The sequence below is a fragment of the Alosa pseudoharengus genome, unplaced genomic scaffold (genome assembly GCF_046254945.1).
Source record: "Alosa pseudoharengus isolate Yale_2024_CS ecotype anadromous, Long Island Sound unplaced genomic scaffold, YU_APseudo_1.1 YU_APseudo_1.1_scf_11, whole genome shotgun sequence".
Classification (NCBI taxonomy): Eukaryota; Metazoa; Chordata; class Actinopteri; order Clupeiformes; family Clupeidae; genus Alosa; species Alosa pseudoharengus.
Genome location: NW_027468576.1, coordinates 33,592,508 through 33,617,622, shown reverse-complemented (window position 1 = coordinate 33,617,622; position 25,115 = coordinate 33,592,508). Strand labels below are relative to the sequence as shown.

The following is a 25,115-nucleotide window of genomic DNA, read 5'->3' as shown; positions in this document are numbered from 1 at the left end:
TGTCTTGTTTGCATCGTGCAAACCAGACCCTGTGCAGTTCCAGAGAACAAGGCCTGCGCACCAACCCCCATTGTGGTTTCTGCAGGCAGATGTGTTTCATTTTAACTGTGACGTGCGATGGATCTCACCTGTACAACTGAAAAAATATATTCTGGTAAAACACCTGATACCTTCCATCAAAACATGAAAAGGTCAGCTTGCTCCCACTCTTTGTACAGTATCTGCCCACATGCACACACACACACACACAAATGCAACCTTAATTTGAATCTGAATAGTGAATAATGTACTTTGTGGTTAAACAAGACTGTAACTAACAATTCACTTAATCTTAATGTATAACGTTGTTTAAATGCTCATTTCTCTTGTCTCTCTCATTTCAACTTTGAGAAGGAAATTGTCATAGGGAAACAAACTATCAACCGCAATGCAAGAGAATAATGTATGTTTAAGCCAACGTGATGGAACATAATCTTGTTATCCTTTATTTTCAAGAAATGGAGCATTGCAAAGGAGATCATCCTTTTGCTGTACTGACAATGTGTACCTCAGTTTGTTAATTCTACCACAAAGTGAAAGTTTGAGTTAATTCATGCAGCCATGAGGAAGTGTTTGAACTATCAAACAATAAACTCTAGAATGGATTCTTCCCTGCATGGTGTCTCAGTCATGGTTAACACTGAACAACAAATCCAAATTAATTCTGAATGTTCATTTACAAGGATTGCTTTTGTCTGTTTCTTCTCAATATAGCATATCAGTCAGTTTACATGGCACCTAACTGTGCTATGTTAAAAAACCTGCCATTCTTCATCCTGCTGCAACATATACACAGTATAGAGAAAAGTATTTAGATGCCTATACCATGACACCCACAGAAACTTCAATGACACCCCATTCTTGTCTGTGGAAGTATTTGCCAATTCATTCAAAATAGTTTTATGTTGGACAAAAAGTCCTGGCTCACAATCTCTCTTCTAGTTCATCCCAAACGTGTTTGATAGTATAGAGAATCCTGTTCTCAGTGGGCCAGTCAAGTTCTTTACGGACATGGAATTGAAGGATTGGAAAGGCTAGTTTGACATCCATATGTGTATAAATATTCACATAACTGCATTATTGAAGTTCTGTTGAATATACAGGTTGGTAGGTATAGAGGTTAGTAAAGGTCAAAGATTCTGGACAATTAACAAAGAGTATGACCAAAACTAACATCAAGAGAGAAGTGAAGAGGCTGATGTGGGGAAATGAAAAGGATAGCGGAACCCCCGCAGTCAGGCGGCAGTGAGAGTTCTCACTGAACCATAGATGAAATCAAAACATGGTTGGTTTGCAATTAGTGTCTACATACTACAAATGTACTCAACACAGGGACATTCTGCATACATTTCATTTTACCAAGTAAGAGAATAAGCAAACAGAATGAAATAGTGAACTAAAGTTTCACTATATTCATATTTTTTTAACAATAAAGGAGCTGTTAGCACACCCTGGTGGACACTGAGAAGAGTGCAACCCACGAATGCCCATACCCATAAATGTAAAATATAGCCGCAAGCAGCAATGGCGGCCCGAGCATCTTCAGTTCGCGACCCGTGAGATTACGGAATCCAACTAAGCACTGACGTGGTGTGTTTGTGAAATATCTGTGTGTGCTATTTGTTTTTCTACCTCAGAAGCACTTGCTCATTTCCTTTGGGTGTGACGCTTTACACAGATGGTAATCACTAGATGGCACTACACCACAAATATGTAGGGTACAATGATACGCTTCTAAGTTATTAGTTTATGACATACATTTTGCGATTGGCAGTGCAATGCAGATAACAGTTGACTAGTTATCCTAAAAAACTGCTTTAAGCCTACTCACTGGAGGAGGGGCATTGCTCCCATCCCCTTATGTTCGTCTTAGGGAGGTCCCCATCGCTACCAACTTCTGTGTGTGGGGTAAAATGATTTGCTGACCACAAGACTCAATGACATAAGGGGGCGCTATGGAGTCTCCAGGCCACACCTAGGGCAAAATCTCTGTCCCCGATTAGAGACTGTGAGGGATCAAGTCAAGTCACGTCAAGTCAAGTGGGTTTTATTGTCGTTTCAACCATATACTGTATAAAGTGAGACGAAACAACGTTTCACCATGGATCAAGTGCTGTTACATTTAAAAAATATTAAAAAAGACATTTGAGACAGGCTACATTCAGTGCACACACATTATAGATATACATAAAGTGCAGTTACTACTTAAAGTAGAGCATTTAAAACAGACAAGGGACAGGACAGACAACAAAAGACAGGGCTTAAGTAGACTTGTAGCAGAGCACTGATTGTTAAAGTAAAGTTCACAGTGAGGTGGAGGTAGAATATATAGAATTAAGCAGTAGAGAAAAGTGCAGGAGTGCATTTCAGTTCAGTGTGAAAAATCTGCATCATGTTTTGTTGTTCAACAGTCTGACTGCTTGAGGGAAGAAGCTCTTCCCTATTCTGGAGGTACGGGCAGTTATAATGCAAAGTGCAGTACCTTCTACCTGATGGCAGTAAGGAGAAAAGTGAATGGGATGGGCGTGTTGTGGCCTTAACGATGCTTATGGCTTTGCACAGACAGTGGGTGTAGATGTCAGAGAGGGAGGGAAGAGAGGCCCCAGTGATATTTTTGGCCGTCCTCACAATCCGCTGCAGGGCCTTTCGTTCTGCAGCAGTGCAGTTACCAAACCACGTTGTGATGGCACTGCTGAGGATCCTCTCAATAGTCCCTCTGTAGAACCACGCTGTGATGGCACTGCTGAGGATCCTCTCAATAGTCCCTCTGTAGAACCACGCTGTGATGGCACTGCTGAGGATCCTCTCAATAGTCCCTCTGTAGAACCACACTGTGATGGCACTGCTGAGGACACTCTCAATAGTCCCTCTGTAGAACCATGCTGTGATGGCACTGCTGAGGATCCTCTCAATAGTCCCTCTGTGGAAAAAAACACGTTGTGATGGCACTGCTGAGGATCCTCTCAATAGTCCCTCTGTAGAACCACGTTGTGATGGCACTGCTGAGGATCCTCTCAATAGTCCCTCTGTAGAACCACGTTGTGATGGCACTGCTGAGGATGCTCTCAATAGTCCCTCTGTAGAACCACGCTGTAATGGCACTGCTGAGGATCCTCTCAATAGTCCCTCTGTGAACCACGTTGTGATGGCACTGCTGAGGATCCTCTCAATAGTCCCTCTGTAGAACCACGCTGTGATGGCACTGCTGATGATCCTCTCAATAGTCCCTCTGTAGAACCACGCTGTGATGGCACTGCTGATGATCCTCTCAATAGTCCCTCTGTAGAACCACGTTGTGATGGCACTGCTGAGGATGCTCTCAATAGTCCCTAGAAGGTTGCCTGGATGGGGGAGAGGAGGTGGGCTTTCCGCAGCTTCCACCGAGAGTAGAGGCATCACTCCCCGACGCTTCAAGAGTGCTGCTGGCATGCGATAGCCCGGTTGAAACCAGACCCTTCTCAGTCATAACTGAGAGTGGGTCTGGGGAAGGTTCATTCACAGCCCATTTTCAAGGGGCGTTCCCAAACGGACGCCGATCAAAATGCCTCGGACGCAATAGGAGAGGCCAAAAACCAATCAGAGCAACAAGAGACAGAGTGACGGTGACACACAATTTGCAACACTGTCTGGTTGTCGGCAGAAGCAGGAAGAATTAACCACTTTTTAATTAAACATAGGCTAATGGTGGGCAGCCGTGGCCCCACTGGTTAGCACACTGGACTTGTAACCGGAGGGTTGCCGGTTCGAGCCCCGACCAGTGGGCCGCGGCTGAGTGCCCTTGAGCAAGGCACCTAACCCCTCACTGCTCCCCGAGCGCCGCCGTTGAAGCAGGCAGCTCACTGCGCCGGGATTAGTGTGTGCCTCACCTCACTGTGTGTGCTGTTTGTGTTTCACTATAATTCACCGATTGGGTTAAATGCACGGGATCAAAAAAGTATATATAGGCCTACTTGTACTTATATACTTATACTTAATTTACAAAGACAACGTGCCACACTGAAAGCTAATATTTGTCACTAGCAATTTACATCTGTCCTCTGTCAAACACTTTGCATTTTCAGCTCTGAACAAAACCGTTCACGTTCAAACGAGCATTTTGTTTCATTCGTCCTTTCTGGCTGAGTGGTACATATTGTAACGATTTGATAGCGAACCACACAGTTGTCCAATCAAAAGGTTTATTCACTGGAAACGAGAGCCGGGACACAGATCGACACAGAACACAATGCAAACAGGGCAGGTCAAGCACGCGCACACACTACACATACCGGGGAGGACGCAGCCTCCCACACAAAAAGGATCACACACGAGGGAGAACTAAAAGGGAAACATGTTACAATAAAGACGCTAACATTGCACACAAAACTAAGGAGAATAACGACATAAACCCCCCAAATGTTCGCTCTCGTATCCCAGGATCCCCTGCGCGGGAGAACGCTAACACTGTCTTTTGCGCCGACGTTACATAGCTCCCCCAACAAGCCATTGCCGTCCTCGGCAATGACCACGAGGTAGCCACATGGTAACGTCGGCGCGCGTCGCCCGCCACTCAGTTCAGTGCGACAGTACCGCCAACTCACGTGGGGTGCACGCGCCGCAGGAGCTCACTCAACGGGGCGCCACGCTGCTAGCAATCCAGTTCGGGCGTGCTAGCAGCCACGTGGCCGACCCCGCTCGTCACCAGCTCCCTCTCAGCAGCCGCCCTCAGGCTGCCCTTTCAGCGGCGTGTCACCACGGCACTCCTCCTCTCCAGACGGGGCCCTAGGTGGCCTTACAACCGTCGACACTGTACCAAGCACCGGGGTTCGAGGGGGGCCAGATGAAGCTGCGCCAACACCACTCCGCTCCGTCGAGTCGCCGACCAGGACAGACAGGCACCAACTCCACAGCAACCGGACCGCGCTGAGCTCTCCCGCTGCAGCTACCGTCTTCGGCGTCCCTCCTCGTGTTGCCATCTCGCAGAGCCGTACTGCTCTGTTCCCGGCCCGTTCCACTCCTTCGCGGCCTCGGCGAAGGCACGACCCCCGAGATGGTCGTGTTATCGAACTCCACACACAAACTTTTTCAAAAGGCGCCGGCCAACAGGCTAACTAGAACGGGCGCCCACACAGCACGGTGCCTCTCACACGCACCCAAAAGTTTTTTTTTAAAAGTTCAGAGGACATTTCCGTCAAACCTGCCCCACCGTCGTGAGTTCGCTGCCCTCAGCGGCTCCGCCAACCGTCCATCGTCTAGGAACCTCTTCCTCGCCGCACTCCCTCGGCTCTGCTCACGCGTCGCGGCTCGCCGTGGAGTCAGCGCCCAGGCCAGCGTCATCTTCTCCGCGACCACTTCATCTGGCCAGATCTCCTCCCATGGAAGCAGGCAGGTCTCGGCGATAGCTCCTCTCCTCCGGCGGCGGTAACGATAGAAGGCCTCAAGCTCTTTGGTAGCCCTTACAAGGGCTCTCTCTGGATCCTCTTGCGTGGGCCTCCACCCAGCGGTGAGGTCTCCCGCTCCCAGCTTCTCTCGCTGAGCGGAGGCCATGTTCGAAAGTCGCTTCTGACACCAATGTAACGATCTGATAGCGAACCACACAGTTGTCCAATCAAAAGGTTTATTCACTGGGAACGAGAGCCGGGACACAGATCGTCACAGAACACAATGCAAACAGGGCAGGTCAAGCACGCGCACACACTACACATACAGGGGAGGACGCAGCCTCCCACACAAAAAGGATCACACACGAGGGAGAACTAAAAGGGAAACATGTTACAATAAAGACGCTAACATTGCACACAAAACTAAGGAGAATAACGACATAAACCCCCCAAATGTTCGCTCTCGTATCCCAGGATCCCCTGCGCGGGAGAACGCTAACACTGTCTTTTGCGCCGACGTTACAATATAAAGCAGGAATGGGGAGCGAGAGACTGAAGCGTTCAAAGCAATTATGCTGGAATTGTTTCAAGGCAAACACTGAAGTGTAGCATTCGAGTTATATAGCACACCAATTCAAAAGTAGCCTATGTTTTTTCTGTTGGCTACGTGTCCAGCTACTGTAGGCCTATAAATGAACAGAATATCAAACCGTTTTCAGTAGCCTACCACTGTTGCAGATATCACATGTTTGTACAATGTTGCATATTCCAACATAAGGAAGCAGTTAAGAAACTTCTAACTCCCTGTCTTAAACCAACGTGATAGCAGCTTCAAACAAGCGGCAGCAGCCATCGTTGATGTTTTAAAATGTTTTTTAAAAACCCCGGCTTCTTCAACAGGGTGCGCTATCATCATGGTGTAAAGCCCGCCTCAGGTAGCTCAGCAGCGGGTCCTGCAGCGGGTCATCGCACTGCTTCAGCACCTCGTCCAGGCCCTCCGCGGCCGCCTCCGCCTCCGAGATGCTCACGCTGCCGATGACACGCTCCAGGCAGGCGGGCACGTGGGTCCAGGCTGGCCAGCGGCAGCAGCCACGGACGGGCACGGCCATCTGGCCCGCGTCGCCCAGCATGGTGGGTAGTACCACGTAAACCTGCACAGCCTCCTCGAAATTGGTGGGCATCTTTTTGAGCTGGTAGTCACCGTAGAAGGTGCAGGTGAAGGTGTTCAGCTCTAACCTCTCGTGGGCGGTAACCTCGGCCATGACTCCGGACTCCCCGTCCATGGACAGAAGGGGCATCTTCCTCAGTACCCCCCACCAGCCTGGCTTCTATCTCGCTCTTTGGCTTTGGCGGACTGGACCTGCTTGTCGAACACAAAGAAGGCCTGGGCACCATAGAGCACGGCTACCACCACGTGCGTGGCGGACTTCTGCTCGAAGACCTCTGGCTACTTCACCTGGCCCAGGTGTGTCATGGTGAGCTGTTCGAAGCGCACAGTCTGGCCGTACTGCAGCGTGACTGCCGCAGGGAGCGAGTCTGGTCCTTCAGGTACTTGGCTGAGCCACAGACATCAACCAGGCCCCCCAGCAGACTGGACTTCGGACGAGCCGATCTCCAGCAGCTTGGACTTCTCACTGATGCTGTCTGAAGTGCTGATGTTGAAGATGGAGTTTGGCTTAACACGAGCATCCAGGTCTTTCTTCAGGGCATCTGAGTCCCACAGGGTGAGCCCTAGAATATTGGGGTATGTATTTAGGTAGGAAATAACATATCGAAGGAGAATTCCGCCGATTTCTCACATAGATCTCTGTTTCTCAAGGTCACAGAGTACTGTCTGTGCACTGTAAAATGTATTTTTTGATGAAAAGATCAAAGCTGAAAAGAACTGTCAGGATAAGTGGATCTGACCCATGTGCAAGACTCCTCCAGGCAGAAATTAGAAAAGCACACTTTAATGACTGACAAACAACAGACAGAACTTACAGGGAAAACAGAGAGACAATCCGACAAGGTACAGAGAAACAGGAGGGTAGAAATACACAGACCAATTAACAGAAAGACAGAGGATTGGATGAAACCAGCGAGACAATAATAGACCTCTCCGGAATAAGTCCCACCTCCGAAACATGTAGGTGGCGAAGTAGAAAAAAATGGTGGGCCGATTGGCCTACACACTTCTACCATCTAGTTTCCACTGGATTTTTTGATTGTCGGTGCTGTTATATAGAAATATATCAGTAAGAAGCACTAAGCTAACGCACGCTTCGGACGCCGCGACTCCCCGAGTCAAGGTTGCATAGCAACGGCAATGTTTCATAGTTTGTCTTCACCGAAATGGAGTTTGTGGCACCAGAGCCTGTCTACGGAGGTGGCACTAACCCTGCGTGAAATCGTCATGTTTGATAGTGTTACGCCCAGAAGGGGAAATAACATGGAGGAGGCACAGAGTAGTCTAGCAAACGTGAACAGTTTATTTTGCGACCAACAAGATAGACAAAATACAATCGATAGCAGGTGTAGGCAGCGACTGAGCATATAGTCCTGCAAGAGGCACACAACCCAGGTCGAACAAAGGCAAACGCCTCGTGCTGCTGCCCCCTCAGAATGGTAACCGGAGGCCTTAAAAAGGGGTCAGGTGACCTGTGCACCGGTACACCATCCTCCTTAATCAGCCAATCACTATCAGTCAGCATACCAACCACTTGCGAACAGACACAAGACAACACAACGTAGCGCAGGGAGGAAGCCACGCCCACTGGGGCGTCACAGATAGGTTGTTAATACATTCTGAAAATGTTACTGTAACAAGACACAGACCAAATAAGGAGATGGGGCAGAGACAAAGACAGATGACAGGCAGGTAAACACAAAGCACATGGGGAACTAGGCAAACACAGCACAAACAGGACACTACGCAAAATGGCCACCAGAGTGGCACAAAGTCACTCCATCCCGGCAGGATCCTGACAAGAACTGTGTTTAGCTGTCAGCAGAGTGTGTGTGAGGTGGCCAGGCAGAGTTCAAGAATTATAATAATAATAATAATAAAGAACACATACGGTGACAGGACATCGTAGTGAGACAGGATGTTAATGTTCAGTCTGATTGCTTGTGCAAGTGCAGGAACTGCTCTCTGATAATATCCTTGCCCTGTGCACAGCAATTGTACAACAATTGAGTTCTGTTGCTGTTATTGTTTTTTTCAGTTTAAATAATTACATTTTAGATGTGATTAGAAACTCTCTTGGCTTCAATCTGCAGTTGTGGACAGTGGAGTTTAGTCACCACCAGAGGCTAATGCTGCTTAACAAAAATGTCCAGTTTCTCATAGTAATTGGCTGAGTTTGCAATTAAGAATGACACGAAAATAGGTTCTGGCTTGTCATGAAGATATCAGATGGAGAAATTGTGAAGTTGTTATTTTCCCCTATAAATCCAAAGGAGAGATATAATGGCAGGTGTTGCATTTCCATACCACTAGGCCTACATATACATATAAGTGTGTGTACATGCAAAGTTCCAAAAGAAAAATATTGGTTTCACTGACACACTGGACTCCTTTCAGTTCCAATAGGCTATTTAAAAGTTGCACCAACCCTAAAAAGGAATTGTTTGTCTGCCTGCATGCTGGTTATGCCCTAGAGGTTGTCAGTTTACATACACACTGCAGATTTTAATCTCATCTCAGCGGCCCATCTCTTCCATTTCAAAATGCCGGGGGGGGGGGGGGGGGGGGGGGTAACTGACTTTGAACAGTTGGTGCAAAAAAGGTGACACAAAAGGCGATACTGCTGTCCAGTTTTCATTAAATCCACTGAAATTCTCAGAAGCAGGAAGAGAGAATTGCAGAGACAGTGAAAACAGAAGACATATGACCATATTATTTCCCATCTTGATTGTGTTTCATTTATCATCCCAGAGTCTTATTTAGAAAGTCTGTGTATTTCCCCCCTTCATTTCCATCATGCTAACGTGGCCTCCATTAAAGCATGTTTTGCACGTGTCTGGATTAGGCAGCTCAGGTGCGTGTGAAAAGTAACAGGAAAACAGTGAAAACAGAGGGTGGAATCCACTTCCTGGTTAGAAATGAACCATCACAGCGTATCACCTTGAAAACACTCGACAAAAGCAACTTTCAACCCTCAGTAGTCCTGCTTGCATGATCAAAGCTAAGATGTTATTAACACGACACCCACCCTCTTGTGCTATTGCTTTAATGGAAGTCAATTATATCAGCAAATTGCACAATAAAACATAAAAAAAACATTTCTTTAAACTTTTTTTCTTTCTCTGGTGTTTAGTGGTCAATTGTGTATGGTTGCTGGCAGGGGCGCTGCTAGACAATTTGGGCCCTATAAGTCTGGGGGCCCCTGTCAGAGCTGGTCCTGTCAGTGCTGCCCCAACCCCCACCCCACCCCATACATCTAAGCCCAAAAACTCATTTACATATTTAAACTCATATCATTTACAGGGCATCAAAGGCATTTTGTTTTATTTGTGTTTGAAGATATCACATTTGGGTTGTGGACACATACACAAACAACACACCAACACAATTATCAAATATTGGTCTCAAAGCAGGTTTCCTGGTAGCGAAATGTCAAGACTTGATAGTAGACAAATTGACACTGAGAGGCAGAAAACACATATTTATGTAAATAAGGTAGGTTAATATTGAAATAACAAACATTCTAATGATTTGACAGACTTTGATTATTCTGTGAATTACAGGAAGTTGCAATACATGCACAGGGGAGGCCAGAACGTCATGCAGTCATGCATTTGGGAATTGGGATGTGCTTGGGTCATGATGAAGATGGAGAAGGAGGAGAAGAAGGAGTATTCTTTAATACTCAGTCCAAATTGTCTACTTTTGAAACGTTTCACGGTGAGAAAGGCTCCTCTAGTGTTCCTGTTGCATCGTATGCTGGATTCAGTCGGTCATGCTTGGACCTGCACTGACACATGTTGAACAATCATGCATTTCCCCTTGTTATGACTTTACACAGAAGAAGAATAACTAATGCATGTCACTCAGGGTGAATATACATTGGGGTTTTCTAGGGGGTATTTATGGGGAGCTAAATTAGGTACAAATTAATGGGTGATTCATGGGGATGTAAATTGATATAAGGCAAATGGGTGAACATCTTCAAACTATATGCCTGTCTGTTTTTGCTGTAACAACATCCTGTAACAATGACAAATAAAAAACTGAACTGAACTGAACTGAATATAGCTGAAGTATCTGAGACATAGAAGAAGCTAGTGTCCAGTCTTACCCATTCTGATGACATTTCTTTCCTAACAGAAACATAAGAGCAAGTATAAAATCTTTAAAAATCCATATAGATATATCTTTTAAGACCTTATAATGCATACAATAACATATCCACTAGACTACTTACTTTGTTGACCATTTCGACAGCAGTAAGCCAAGCAACAGACTGCTGATAGCACATTCCAGCCTAAAACTGCCACCAGCAAGTGAAAGTATTCTGTGGGAAAAACCAGTTTGGGATTCAATTATAAACCATGATATAATAAAATATTATTATAAAGTCCCATTCATAATGCATTTATTTTGAGAGTAAATCACAAATTCACTAAGCTGATACGGGACCCTTATTTGAATGATGAGTTAAGTGCAAAGTCTTAAGCCCAACTATCTAATCAAATACTTATAGGCAATGTCTATTCACTTATTTAACACCATGGACGAGACCTTAACCAACATTGATAGATGTAGTTTATGCAGGAGTGTTTTTTTGTGAGTGTTTTTCTCCAGTAAGTTATCCACAGGGGGGCAGTATTGGGCCAGAGCCGTATATACAGAGAGAGAGTAGAGCATATTCGCTCCATAGGGTTATGCTGCAGAGTCATCTGACGTTGGTATCCAACATGGCGGAGTTGGCCAAACTCTCTCATATAGACCCTTTCAAGAGAGTTCCATTATCAGCATCATAGTTGGCCCCACAAGGCTTCCGTTTTAACATTCCTTATTCCACTGCTTGGTTGAATTTCCCATTGTCCTACGTAATTTAGAACGACCATTAACCGTATGTTATCTGCACACCTATGAAGTAGATCCATTTTTTGGCCGTATCACACTTGTATATTAATTCGCCAAACTCGTTTGGAAGTTTAAATGAACTGTCACGTTGCATCCGAGCTGTAAAATGCAGACGTTCAGAACATTGCAACATTGTAGCATATGACGGAGGTGGCTTTTAGCTAGATGGATGACAGCAGGCTAAGTAAAATAGCGATGTTTCAAAGCTAAAGTTCATCAGAATCTTGGGATACGCCCGCTTGACAACAGGAGAGATAGAACTAACGACTGGCCTTTGGCCGTAGCAACCATCCATTTAGAACTAGTAACAGCAGTTTGTCCTGTGAGTTGAGAAATTAGTTGATATGTGTCGGAAGAAATTAGTTCTACAAACAAGACAGTTTTAGCGATTAAAACGTTTAAATTGTAACAGGAAATGAACACAACGCAAGTGGCAACAGTGGAATAAGCGGGATAATGGACTCCACGATGGTCTGTTCACAGAAGTTAATGCACTACGAGGTTTTACAACCTCGACCGTGCATTAACTTCTGTGAACAGACCACCGTGTCGTCCATTATCCCTTACATATGTTATCTTAATGCAGAGGAAGTAGATTGGGAACCAAATAGAACGTTCAAGCATTGTTTTTGTTTTTATTGTTGAAAGGGTCTATACGTCTCTGATGAGTTATTGTACTATGGCTATTGTACTATGATGCCAGACCGCTTACTTGCGCACACTGGTCTGAAGCCTCGCAACTGGCCGTTGGCCTCACAGGTCACCTCTGATGACCCCAGCAGTAGGAACCCAGGCTGGCACTGGAAGCTACAGGTGGTCATGAGGGTATCATTGATTCCACCAGAGCAGTTCATGAGTCCTCCAAAAGGCTCTCTCAGAACTCCACAGGATGTAGCGGATATAGCTGAGAGAATAAGAGAGGGAGAGAGAGAGAGAGAGAGAGAGATAGAGAGAATTTTCAGTTGCTGGGAAATTTCTGAAATTACATTAATTGGTGTGTGGGTGTGGGGGTGTGTTACCTGAGCATTCTGGCACACGCTCACTCCATTCCCCTGTGATATTGCAGGTAATTTCACCTGGATCCTCCCTCCTGAAGCCTTCCTGACAATCAAACTTGCAGGTTGTCCCAAAGAAGTAGTTGTCATGGGCATCGCAACACTCCATCCATCCATTCAGTGGTGCTGTTGGCTTAGGACACTTTACAACTGGACATATACAAAATGGAGTGAGTCATTAATGACCTCCTGAGATTCCCAAAGCTTAGCAAAAAGAACCATGGAACTTGAACAATGTAGCAATAACAAAGCATTTGGTGAATTCGACTATCTCTCTCTCTCTCTCTTTTCTTTTTTCTTTCTTTCTCTCTTTCACTCTCTCACTCAGAATGGTCAGAAAACCAATTTGGTTAGAGGAGATGAATTGTGTGAGCTTACCTGTTTGGCAGTGGGAGCCCTGAAAGCCAGGATTACACAGGCACCGGAAGCTGTTAATGGTCTCCACACATTCTCCCTGATGACTGCATGCACCACTGGTGCACTGGGCTGAAGAAAAGGTAAAAGTGTAATAATGACTTATGTATTTTAAAAAATGTAAACAATAAAAACACTTTTAGGATGTAGAAAGTACTTGTCTACTTTACCTTTATAGCAAATGGCAAAATTCACCTTAGAGCAATCTAAATCATTCCATTTCCCCTTTTTAATGCCTGTGTTGATGTATATCTCAACACAGTCTTCGTTGTCCTTGTCGCTATTGGGTTCATTGGGAGCCCATGACTCATTTCCAGTCTGCGTTTTGTTGGTCCCCACCCAGGTCCAGGTCTCATTTATCTTCCTGATGCCAATCCAGTAGTGTGGTGAGCTGACCCTATGTGGAATAATGTCTGTGTTCAGGAGGTGATTTGTCTCGTTCTCGTTCTGGATGGCTACTAGATCGGTGAAATGTGTCCTGCAGTAGTTACGCGCCACTGTCCAATTCATGCTGCGGGGTGAAGAATGGTATGTCCAGCAGACCGCATATCCAGGGACAGAGAGGGCTGAATGGTGTAATGGTGTTTTGTGGGTTGGTGCACAGCACATGGGTAACATGGGGAAAACAACAACAACAACAACAACAATGTCAAGATGCATATCCATGGTTACAGAAAACAAATTGTGATGATGAATAATTTGAGCACTGAGATGAACAGACCCAAAATATGTCTGAAGTTATTAGCATTTCAATCGGACTATTGACTTAAATATTGATTTTCATTACTGATTCAAACAAGTATAAAAACTATGTTTGCATAATATAGCACTGTGTTACTTCCATGCTGTCTAGTCATGTAGAAAATAACATTGCACACAAACATATATTCAAATTCAATTAATGACCTGGCACTTCTTGTAAAGATTACAAAGATATTCACAAAAGGCTATCAAGAGTGGCTTTCACTGTTTATGAACAAATGAATAAAGAAGCTTCCCTACGGAAGAAGAGCAAACTCTAGTGCCTCTTGGAGTTTGGCAGTGTTGGTAGACTGAATGTGAACGTGTGTGCTTGTGTGATGTTCGTTCATCCTGATCCACAGCTTGTGGAGGAAACGAAAAGCAACCTGTGTCCTTTTCTACTCACAGAAGGCTAGTATGAAGAGGAGCGGCTTCTGTCTGCTCATGACGCCGGTGCTCTGCTGTATCTTGCAGCTTGCCCAAGTCTGTTCATTGAAAGTAGTACAAACATTATGGACCAGAGTTTTAGGCATAAAATATTCTGGATGCTTTGCGTGTGCGTTTTGGCTGTGGGACACAGCTTTTCAATGAGAAGCTAAAGCTGCGTCTGAGATGTGTGTCTGATGCAGGCAGTGTGGATGCCAAAATCAACAGGTAACACAGCCATCATGCACACACAATGTATCCAGTGGGTTTCAGGGCTGGTAGAGGCTGTGGTGTCGGCATGGCAACGGCAGATTTCTTGCACCTTGTATACTTTGCAGTCATTCAGAATGCCTTACCAATTAAAAAATACTAAATTACTAAAATTATTAAAATTAGCAAGGTATAGGAGAACAAAAAAACATCACAATTTAAAATAGAAGAAATTAAACCTGAAAATGAAAATCAAATTAGGGAGTTAGCCTTTGTCATTACTGAAAATAAACTGATTGAAATTTTAAATTGAAATGAAAAGAAATATATTAATCCTGTTGCAATCATGGTAAGTCATCTAAGGAACAATTTTAGTTAATTTAGGGAAGTACAGTATTGATATGTTGATTCAGCGAACACAAATAATATTTGAATTCCTTTGGCTGTCATTTCTCACACCTGATCGATATTTTACGATGTGCACGAGTGAAAATTAAAAAGCACAAAGCAATTCTATCAAATCCATACCTATCTGCTGTGATGATGGATCTTTTTCAGTTCCTCTGGTGGGCCTGTCCAGGTTCTAGCAGTAGTTCTATCGATTCACTGGTTTCCCTGACCGGATCAGAACCTATGTTATTGAGCTGTAGGACGCTGCTCTCACCTCTATCTTTGCCTTCACCGTGGTCCCAAGCCCTGTAGCACACAGCTCTCTACTTAGCTACAGGAACCAACACAAAATCGCAGGATGTTTTAAATGGATTTTCATTCCACTTTTGTTTTGTGAACTGTTGACCTGATTTGAATAGATGAATGCCAGGTTTCCGAGAAAGACACAACTGGACGCTGTAAATTCCTGCATGTGTCATAATGTTTGTTGAATGTTGAACTTACAGCTTTTGAAAAGCAAAACAGCTATATGGAACTAGGACCTGATTTCATATAGTGTATTTTGTTTGGACAAAATAGTTCATTACAAATCTCTGGTTCTCTGGTTCATTAGCCTAGAGCAAATGTACCTGATGTGACAAGTTCAGCTGAAGCTCCATCATTTTCATCTTGATAAGGTATATATATATATATATATATATATATTTATATATATATATATCTGTATATATTACAGACACAGTATCACACATCAGTTTATCCACCTCTGAAATTTCAGAAATAGAGTTTATCCACCTCTGAAAAGAGTTCATTCACCGATTGCAACCTTAAACAAATCATGCTGTATCATCCACACTCACAATATGTAGACTCATCAACACTCATGAATCATTAAATACCATTGGTATTGTTACATTGGACAATAACCTCCACCATCATCAAAGATTTTCTGAATGCCGTTGTAAAAATCTGATACCGCATGGCGCAGTCCACCATAGAATTCATAGTTTACCCACCTCTTATTTTACTATTCCACCATAGAATTCATAGTTTACCCACATCTTATTTTACCATTCCACCATAGAATTCATAGTTTACCCACCTTTTATTTCACCATTACACCTCTGTATATAACTATTATTATCATTAAATTATGTGTGAATATATGTCATATATACAGGGCCCTATAATCTTATCTTCTCGTCTGTGCTACATCTGTCCATGCAACAGGTCACATGAAAGATACAGATAAATGAAAAACAAAATGTATAAATCTTAAAGCGTGAGGTATGAATAACAGTATGAATATATATATGTATGGTGGTGTAATTGGATTCAAAGTAAAGGTCCCATTTACTTTTTTGGCATATTATTAGGCATGTAAACTTTTATCACAACACTTTAAAACTGGGTAGGGGAATTCTATAACTAATTCTAAGACTGGGAAATACCCTATTTTAATCAGATAGCTGATAAGCAGGTCATGTTTTTTTACCCTCCATGTTGAATCACAGATGCTGTGTTTTTCCTTTTCCTTTGACGGGAACAAGTGTTTGTTGAGAGAGGGGCCTTTCTGGCATTCCTGAGTGATGATAGTCATGGTGGGGTGGGAGGGGGCGGTTGAGGTGAACAGCAGAGGTGTTAGGGGTGTGTGTAGGGGTGGGATGGGAAGGGGAGTGCAACCAGAGATCAGTTGCATAACGCTGCCAACAATGACTGACCTCTGACAGTATCATACTATGCTTAGTGTGAGTGGGTCATGGAGTCAGGAAACCACTGCTCTGGCTAAATGCACTCTGCACGCAACGGTGAACACACACACACTCACATACACACATACACTTTCTCTCTCTCACATACACACACTTTTTTTCTCTCTATGTCTCTCTCTCTCTCTCTCTTTCTCTCTCACACACACACACACACACACACACACACAGTGCATACCCTGACACAAACACTGATGCACATATGCATAGACATAATAACACACACATACACACAGGGTGAGAGAGACTTTATGTATATTCCCCTCCTAAACAGCATACATTCCAATAATTCAGAGCTGTCTTCCCATGCACACAATGCTACTGGTCCTGTTGACAAGTATATCAGTGGGTGGAATGCAGAGGCAGATTAGCTTGTACCATAGACACATGATACTCACATAACTTCACTCACTGCACACACATTCATAGCACACAGTCCCTTAGAACATTCTCTCTAAAACTCTAATTAATTCATTCTAATTCATCAAGAAACTCATTTCAGCATCCACTTTTCTATCTTATACTGCTGTAGTCTACATCCAAGAGCATGGAAATTAAATATTCAACTTAGTTAGGCTTAGGCTAATGTTAACATACTAGATGGAATAATAATGAATTCAGCAACAAGTCAATGATCATGAACTTCCTGAGAGAGAGGTTATCCAAACTTCCTTCTGCTCCTTCATTTAGGATCACATCACTTGCCTAAAGAAAAGCAGTCCAAGACAAAGGCCTAACCTGCACCCCATGTCAATTTTACGGGAAGAGGAAGAACTTACTGGAAAGAACATAATAACGAAAACACATAGCACATTATATGAAACACTTTTATTCACATTCTGAAAAATAGAAGTACAAACAGCGATAAATATACATATTTAATACATATTCATATTAAAACAAACCATGATGCAGAATGACATCGGACCACACAATTAAACTAAACCAATAATAATAATAATAATAATAATAATAATAATATACGTTATTAGAATAAATTCAATAATTTTGCCATGAACAATATGCCCAAATAAATAAAGAAGCTTCCCTAAGGAAGAACAACAATTCAGCATACCAGTGCCTCTTGGAGTTTAGCAGTGTTAGGTGCGTGAATGTGTGTGTGTGTGTGTGTGTGTGTGTGTGCGCGCATGCGTGTGTGTGTGTGTGTATTTATCCAGAATCACAGCTTTTGGAGGAAAAAAAACAGCCTGTGTCCTTTTCACCCATGACCTCTGTGTGTTCAGTCATTTATCGCTGCTAAAAGGATTCACATATTCACACGTGAGGTTGTTTCGTTCTCTCTGTCATTCCGTGGGTCGTTTCTCCCGCTGTCCTCTCTGCTCTCTCCATAAGCCTGCACTCTGCTGAGTGCCACAGTCCTGAAACAAAACAAAAACAAAGCGTCAGCCATCACTGTTCTTTATTCTGTACATTTGCCAGCTGATTTGACACTACTATCATTATCACGAACACTACTGTCGAGGCTCACGGCGTCTGCCTCACCTGCTGTGTGTGCTGCGGCAGCTCTAGATAAGACTATCGACACTCTTGTAGACCTGTGGGGGCCCGTCTTGATCAAGGGTGCTGTGGATAGTCAGAGTTATAGAAGATATGTAAGTCTTAGTATTGCTGCTAGGAATCAAGGGTAAAGATAATAACTCATATTTGTGATTAATGGAGGAAGAAGAGGCTATCTTTGTACTCACCTGTTGAGATCAAACTTGTTTCCTGCGACAGAAAGGAGAAGTTTATCATCGGAGGTAATATGAAAAGGGCTCTAACATACACTGCTCTACGCGTGACTGTATTGTTTCATAGTACAGGTATGTAATGATACACTGACAGAGTGTTTGTAATGATTGAAGCATTTTTAGCGTATATTCACCTTTCTGCTGCATTTTCCTCAGGAGCCAGAAGATCAGAGAGAGAGCAGAAAGTGTGGTGGCGCCCCCTGCTGCCAGCATGATGGTGGTGGGGTTGATGAGAGGCTCGGGCGGAGCTGTAGAGGCCAGCAATGATGAACACATGAGAATAACAAAAAAAACAGACTCGGTACACCTCATTCACAACACACACACACACACACACACACACACACACACACACCACTACAATTGATCTCCCACTCTATCTCTCTTAAATTATATTATATACGCACACACTCGTTTTGCCGTTCCTACCTTGACACTCGGGTACTTCTCCTGTCCAGTTGCCATGCTGACTGCACATCATCGTCTGGTTTCCATGGAGGAGGAAGCCTTCGCGGCAGACAAACGAGCAGCTGGCTGTGTAGGTCTGCTCCTGGCCGTCGATGCCCCCGGTGCAGTTCATGATGCTGTCGCTAGCTGTTTGTATCTGGGGGCATCTCACCGCTGGGGCAACGAAAGAGCAGAGCACATATAAGACAGGCGCAAACCATGGAACAGTGTGTGTGTGTGTGTGGTTGTGTCTGAAGCACATGCATCTCCCTAGTTCTTTTACTTACTCAATTCTTGAATTTCCCCTAGGGATCAATAAAGTATCTATCTATCTATCTATCTACAAGGAAGAAAGAAAGAGAGGAATAAACAAGGAGGGAGAGAGACAGAGAGAGAAAGAGAGAGAGAGAGAGAGAGAGAGAGAGAGAAAGAGAGAGACTTTTCCACAGAAGATTTTCATTACCTTCACATACAGGAAACTGGTCAGTCCACTGTCCAGATGCAGTGCAGCTGACCGCAGACACACCACTCAGCCGGAAGCCGTCTTCACAGGTGAACTTGCATTGGTTTGGGTAGCTGTTGGGTGCTGTGGGAGCTCCATCACAGGAAATATGGCCGTGTCGCAGAGTTGGGATGGCAGGACAGCGAACAGCTGGAGAAGCGGAGAGAGAGAGAGAGAGAGAGAGAGAGAGAGAGAGAGAGAGAGAGAGAGAGAGAGAAATACAACATTCTATTAGTCAAGAAAGGAGGAAGTCTTAAACAGGCTTAAATAGTGTATGCAACCAGCAGCACAGCCACAACATAAAGTAAAAGCTTTTCTGCTATACGCAAAGGAGCCACTCACTGACCTGTGGTGAGACCGAGTAAAACCTGGGTCAGTGTGGGTATGTGTGCATGGCATGCTTACCTCTGCATATGGGGGTCTGTCCATCCACGCTCCACTCAGCACTGTCTGTGCACACTGCTCTGCGCGCCCCCTGCAGGCGAAAGCCCTCATCGCAGCTAACTTCACAAACGGCTCCATGGGAATTGCCTGAGCAGCGCACGGTGCCTGCCTCTGGGACCTTGAGAGGGGGACACCGGACCTCCACACAGGCGGGGGTCGGGGAGCTCCATTGCCCTGTCTTGTTGCACTGGGCGCTTGGCTCCCCCTGCAGGTTGAAGCCGGGGCTGCAGCTAAAAGAGCAGGCGGAGCCTATGTGCCTCTTATCCTTGGCGTCTGTGCAATTGGAGAGTAGGTGAGGGTTTTCTGGCCTTGGGCATGTGATGGCTGATCAACAGATTGAAGGGGAGCAGACAGAGAGCAAAAATGGTCTTTGATCACTCATTGTCACACAAGAATTGTACAGAAAGAAGAGGTAGAGAAAATGTAGTGTGATTTAATTTTTTTTTATATTCTTACCTTCACATACAGGAAACTGGTCAGTCCACTGTCCAGATGCAGTGCAGCTGACCGCAGACACACCACTCAGCTGGAAGCCGTCTTCACAGGTGAACTTGCATTGGTTTGGGTAGCTGTTGGGTGCTGTGGGAGCTCCATCACAGGAAATATGGCCGTGTTGCAGACCTGGGATGGCAGGACAGCGAACAGCTGGAGAAGTGGAGAGAGAGAGAGAGAGAGAGAGAAATGCAAAATTCTATTAGGCTTTATTTTATATTGCCTTAGAAGTTTAATTCAGGCCACAGAAATAAAGTATAAATCTGAGTTTTCACTGATATACCAGGTAATTATGAATCAGTGATTTTGAAGTGACCCCAAAATTCAGCTGTATTGCATGTGTGATAAGACATTACATTATTTATGCAACTTTGTAATCCTGTTTATAGCAGACATATTATTATTATTATTATTATTATTATTATTATTATTATAGCAGACGTAGGATGCCTATCTACCTTCACACTGGGGCTGGGTGTCGTTCCACAGGCCCGAGGCGTCGCACGCGAGTGCGGAGGAGAGGGAACCGGTCAGGGTGTGCCCCTCGTCACAGGTGAACTGGCAGAGTGACAGGTAGCTGAAGTCTCCCAGAGGCGAGGAGCAGTTCATGGAGCCCCTATTGGGCTTGGCCAGCTCATCACACTGAACCGCTATAGCAGCAGAGAGAGAAGAGAGGTCATACAGGTTAGTCAGGATGACCACGTTTTTCATATAAACAGTGACAACACTAGTGACATGTGAAACTATATAGTAGTGTTTTACGGCAGGGGTCATATAGGTCAGTCAGGATGACCACGTTTTTATATATAGTCAGGAAACGAAGGAGTGCGCGCATATCATAGGAGTGCAGGTGCTGGACCAAAAAAAAAAAACTGAGAAGATAATAAAGGTCTGCACACCGTGTGCGGACCTTTATTATTTCTTCACATTTTTCATATAAACAGTGACAACACTAGTGACATGTGAAACTATATAGTAGGCTAGTGTTTTACGGCAGGGATTGGGCATGCTATTAAACTTTTAAATGTATGTAGATACGTAGGCTACAGTACGTATCTAAATATAATAGCTTTATTTACTCTTCATTTTCGACACCATCGTCTATGATGTGTATGAGGTGAATAATGACACGGGCAAATGATAACAGTAGTGGTGAAGAAAAACATACCCTCGCAGGTCGGGGGCACGCCAGACCAGGCCGCGGAGGCCATGCATCTGAGGGTCTTGGAGCCGCTGAGCCGGTAGCCTGTCTGGCAGGAGTAGTTGCATTCTGACCCGTAAGAGAAATTCCCGTGGGGGTGAGAACAGCTGAAAGAGCCCTGCTGCGGAGTCGTGACCACCGCCATGTCGCACTGGACAACTAGTGGAGTCAGAACAAGGCGAGGTTAATAAACACAAAATAATTGTTATGGACTCCGTATGTATAGATATAGATAGTAGCACCGATTGCTCAAATATTAGCGTATTGAGGCCTACCATGTTCGCACTTTTCACCGTGGAAGCCTTCTAAACACTTGCATGTGTGATTGTTGATAGTCTCGACACACTCTCCTTTCCCGCTGCACGAATCCTCCTTACAAGAGGCTTGAGAATAACAAACAGATATAAAGGAGACAGAGATCATTTTATGTATTTAATAAATATCATGGTAATGGACATCTGGCTGATTATTTCCATTCATTTAAGATTCAGGATATTTGATAAGTAATGGCATAATCAAAACTAAAACATTCTGCTTCCCAGAACAATCTTTAAATTTGAAAATTTTTGAAAAATACATCACAGTTAATTATCATACCCCTTAAGACATTCTTCTTAAAAAATATAATACTATAATAGCTAAAACTAATGACCTATAATATAGAGTAAAATCACTGCTGTCTCTGAATTAACAAACAAACCATGGCCTGACTCACCAGTGTAGCACAAAGCTGTTTTTTGTTTATGGCAAGAGATGTCGTTCCATTTCCCCTGGTCTACATCCCTCTTGATGTAAATTTCCACACAGTCCTCCTCGGCCCCAGCCCTTTGGCCATTGTTGGGCTCTTTGGTGGCCCAGTTCTCTGCCTCCTTAGTTAGCATCTTGTTAGTTCCGACCCAGGTCCAGGAGTCATTTATCTTGCGAATGCCGATCCAGTAGTAGCCTTTTATCTGGGGCAAAATAGTGTTGAGGTGGTCGATCTCACCTTTGTTCTGGATTGCCACCATGTCTGTATAATGAGCCTGACACCAGACTCTAGCTTTATTCCAGTCCATCGTCTGGTTGGAGTAGTGGTAGGACCAGCATGCTACTTCCAGACACCCTGACAAAACTGGGATAGACAATAAAGACATAAGATATTTATGCGATACTGCATAATGAAACCTAATTTATTTCATTATTAAATAAAACATACTGTGCATTTTAAAACTATAATTGTCATTAACAACATTAGATGACAATACATAAATGAAAAAGCAAAGTGCAGTCTTTGGTCACATATTGCCAGACACATTTATAATAAATAACTGAATGCAAATTAACATTGTCTACGTACTTGAGAAGATGGACATTGTTAAGAAGAGGCGCATGTTCCTCCTTTGGTTGCATGCCGTTACTAAACAAAATTCCTGTGAAGCACAAAGAAACATTTCAATGATAATCAATAAACAAATTGTTCTACATCTACTTTACTAGCATGTGTGATGTGATTTAGGAAAACCCTTCATATGGTGCACTCAAAAACTTTTGGTTTTTACTCCGTTTCAACCCTCCCTGGTGAAATTTGATCAACTTAAGATTGTGATATCACCCATAGCAACATTCTTGACACTGTCCCCTAGCAGAATCCTGGATACAATCCTCCCAAAAATCCTAGATGCTGTTAGGATGGTATCAGAATCATAAGTTGGTAAAATTGCACCATGTGATGGGTTTTCCCAGATCGCATCAGATATTTGTCAGACTACAACTTTGCTTTACATCAAGACACTTACCATTTTTGTAGCTCTCTCTCAGGCAGACTGAAACTGATAGATGTCCCTGTCTGTCTTTGGACGTGGATGATGAGTTTCTGAAGTGTGGGCTAACACTCACTCACATTTTTATACCAATCCTGAGCACCAGATTCCCAGATGTGACGTGTTGGAAATTCCCTCCCAGATAATCCCACCTCTCTAAGTTTCAGGGTATGAAATTCCTCTCCTCATCAAAGATCAAGAAGGTTAATAACGGCACTCTTACCCCCAACTCACACACACTCACACATGCAACAGGAAGTCTAGGCTCACAGTCAGGAAGTTCTCTGGGTGTCTAGTGTTGGGCTCCTGCTTTATCCATGTGAAAACATTTCCACAGTAGGCGTCTGGATTTTTAGTCATTCTGATATGAAATGCCGTAAAGTAACATAAGCGATAACATTATGCAGAGAGACCAGCAAAGGAAAAGGAATGCAAAGAGGGAGAGAAGAGAAAGGTGTGTGAAGATGTGAGAGAGGAGACGAAGGACTATATGCAGGGTGATAAGGATAGATAGATAGACAGACAGACAGACAGACAGACAGACAGACAGACAGATAGATAGATAGATAGATAGATAGATAGATAGATAGATTTGCCAGGGGCTGCCATGCAGGGTCATTGCATAGTTGTTGAGAAGTAACAGAAAGCCTATGCTTAAATAATGACAAGTGAAAGAGAAAACAAAGAATGGTTTGTTTTAAATGCTGACATTCGACATATGTACACTTTTGAGGTTTCATTTTATTTCAATGGCTATTTTAACTGTCATGAACTTCCCTGTGAGTGTTTTAGAGATTTAAAATGAAATGGGCTGTTAGGGTGAAAAAGTGAACTGGTATTATTTTGATTTGCTTTAATCATACACCTTCTTGGCACTTGGCATTCTATTTTAAGATATTCAGTAGGTGAAATAGTGTGTTTCCTTTTTGTGTTAGTGGAAAGGGGATCTTTTTTTCCTATGGGGTCTGGAGGGAAGGAAATGGCTCATCAGAGTTGGGCAATGAAAGACTGATCAGGCGCCTGGAGTGTGGTGTCAACACATAAACACGGCGACAACTTGTCTCCATTGTTCCTATTCAGATATGCTGTTATGTGCATGAGAAAGTATTGTTTTTTACTTTTACTGTAGAGAGGATCACCACACCACACCATAGCTGGCAGACAATCCAGATTTAATTCAGTTAACCTTTAATGTTCATATTCCAAATGACAACATGACCTACTCAAATGAGGAATCCCATCATTCCAATCTGTTCAATCAAATCCAGTAATTTCCATTCATTTCCACATCTGCAGCACTGCCTCCATGTTCAATATTTTTTTATTTTAGTAAGTAGCTCATCAGCTTTGAGTTGGCTAGTGTTAACTTGTCTCATTTTGTTGATTTTGTTCTTAAAGTCGGGTTTTGGATATCTGGGTTGAAAGTACCCACTGACAAATGTCTGTAATGAATCAATAAATAAATAAAGTGAATATTTCAGTGTTTGTTAACTGATGGTTAATTCACAATTTACTGTAATCAAGATTGAAGTGAGATCATTAAGTCACCATGCCATTATTTTTCACAAATATTACTGTTATTACTAAAAGCTGTTTATTCAAAGTATTAGCCTACAAATTGACCTCAGGAAAATGTTATTGTGTGTGTAATTCAGCTTCCACTGAACATTATTGGATCTTATTGCACAGGTCTTCATAATGCTGTAGAATGCTCCATTAACTTGACTGGACTCCATTAACGTAAATAGACTGTTGCTATGTATAACAGAGACTGCTGTCAAGGATTCTTATTCACATCTTTCATATCATTCCGCTTTCGCGTCAAGGTCTTGTTCACCCTGTCGGGACTTATTTTCTGATAATGACTGGCGGACAATCTCTTCTCTTATTTGAATCAGGAAATCCAGACTGATTACATTATCTAACGTGTGAATGAGCTACTAAACTCACTAAAGGAAAGTGCATTGCTGGTGCTTTGCTGTCACACAAACATGCATTAACT

At 43.6% G+C, this 25,115-nt stretch overlaps 2 protein-coding genes, 1 long non-coding RNA gene and 1 pseudogene across 4 annotated transcripts; 1 reads left to right on the top strand and 3 right to left on the bottom strand.

Annotated features, from left to right (window-relative positions):
- Positions 1-30: 30 nt before the first annotated feature.
- Positions 31-12,592, top strand: LOC143117311 (uncharacterized). The gene is made up of 3 exons (XR_012985968.1): positions 31-191; positions 10,131-10,287; positions 12,539-12,592. It is a non-coding gene; the product is annotated as an uncharacterized LOC143117311 (long non-coding RNA).
- Positions 6,293-7,311, bottom strand: LOC143117472 (verrucotoxin subunit beta-like; annotated as a pseudogene).
- LOC143117310 (E-selectin-like) lies at positions 10,271-12,636 on the bottom strand. Its single transcript, XM_076278945.1, has 5 exons — positions 12,492-12,636; positions 12,185-12,376; positions 10,808-10,897; positions 10,682-10,703; positions 10,271-10,352 (listed from the first exon to the last, which is right to left on the bottom strand). The coding sequence occupies exons 1-5, from the start codon at positions 12,634-12,636 to the stop codon at positions 10,283-10,285; spliced, it is 519 nt and encodes a 172-aa protein (XP_076135060.1). The 3' UTR covers positions 10,271-10,282.
- Positions 12,637-17,076: 4,440 nt separating this feature from the next.
- Positions 17,077-23,310, bottom strand: sele (selectin E). 2 transcript variants are annotated; one of them, XM_076278942.1, is made up of 14 exons: positions 23,090-23,309; positions 22,651-22,723; positions 22,030-22,425; positions 21,590-21,697; positions 21,282-21,473; positions 20,572-20,763; positions 20,078-20,266; positions 19,583-19,945; positions 19,139-19,327; positions 18,658-18,849; positions 18,363-18,476; positions 18,184-18,205; positions 17,981-18,061; positions 17,077-17,856 (listed from the first exon to the last, which is right to left on the bottom strand). In XM_076278942.1, exons 1-13 carry the CDS (start codon positions 23,090-23,092, stop codon positions 18,004-18,006), a joined length of 2,091 nt encoding a protein of 696 aa, XP_076135057.1. In that variant the 5' UTR covers positions 23,093-23,309; the 3' UTR covers positions 17,077-17,856; positions 17,981-18,003. The 2 variants fall into 2 exon arrangements, with proteins under 2 accessions (XP_076135057.1, XP_076135056.1); XM_076278941.1 differs by lacking the exon at positions 17,077-17,856 and having other exon boundaries at positions 17,882-18,061; positions 18,184-18,476; positions 23,090-23,310.
- Positions 23,311-25,115: the final 1,805 nt, after the last annotated feature.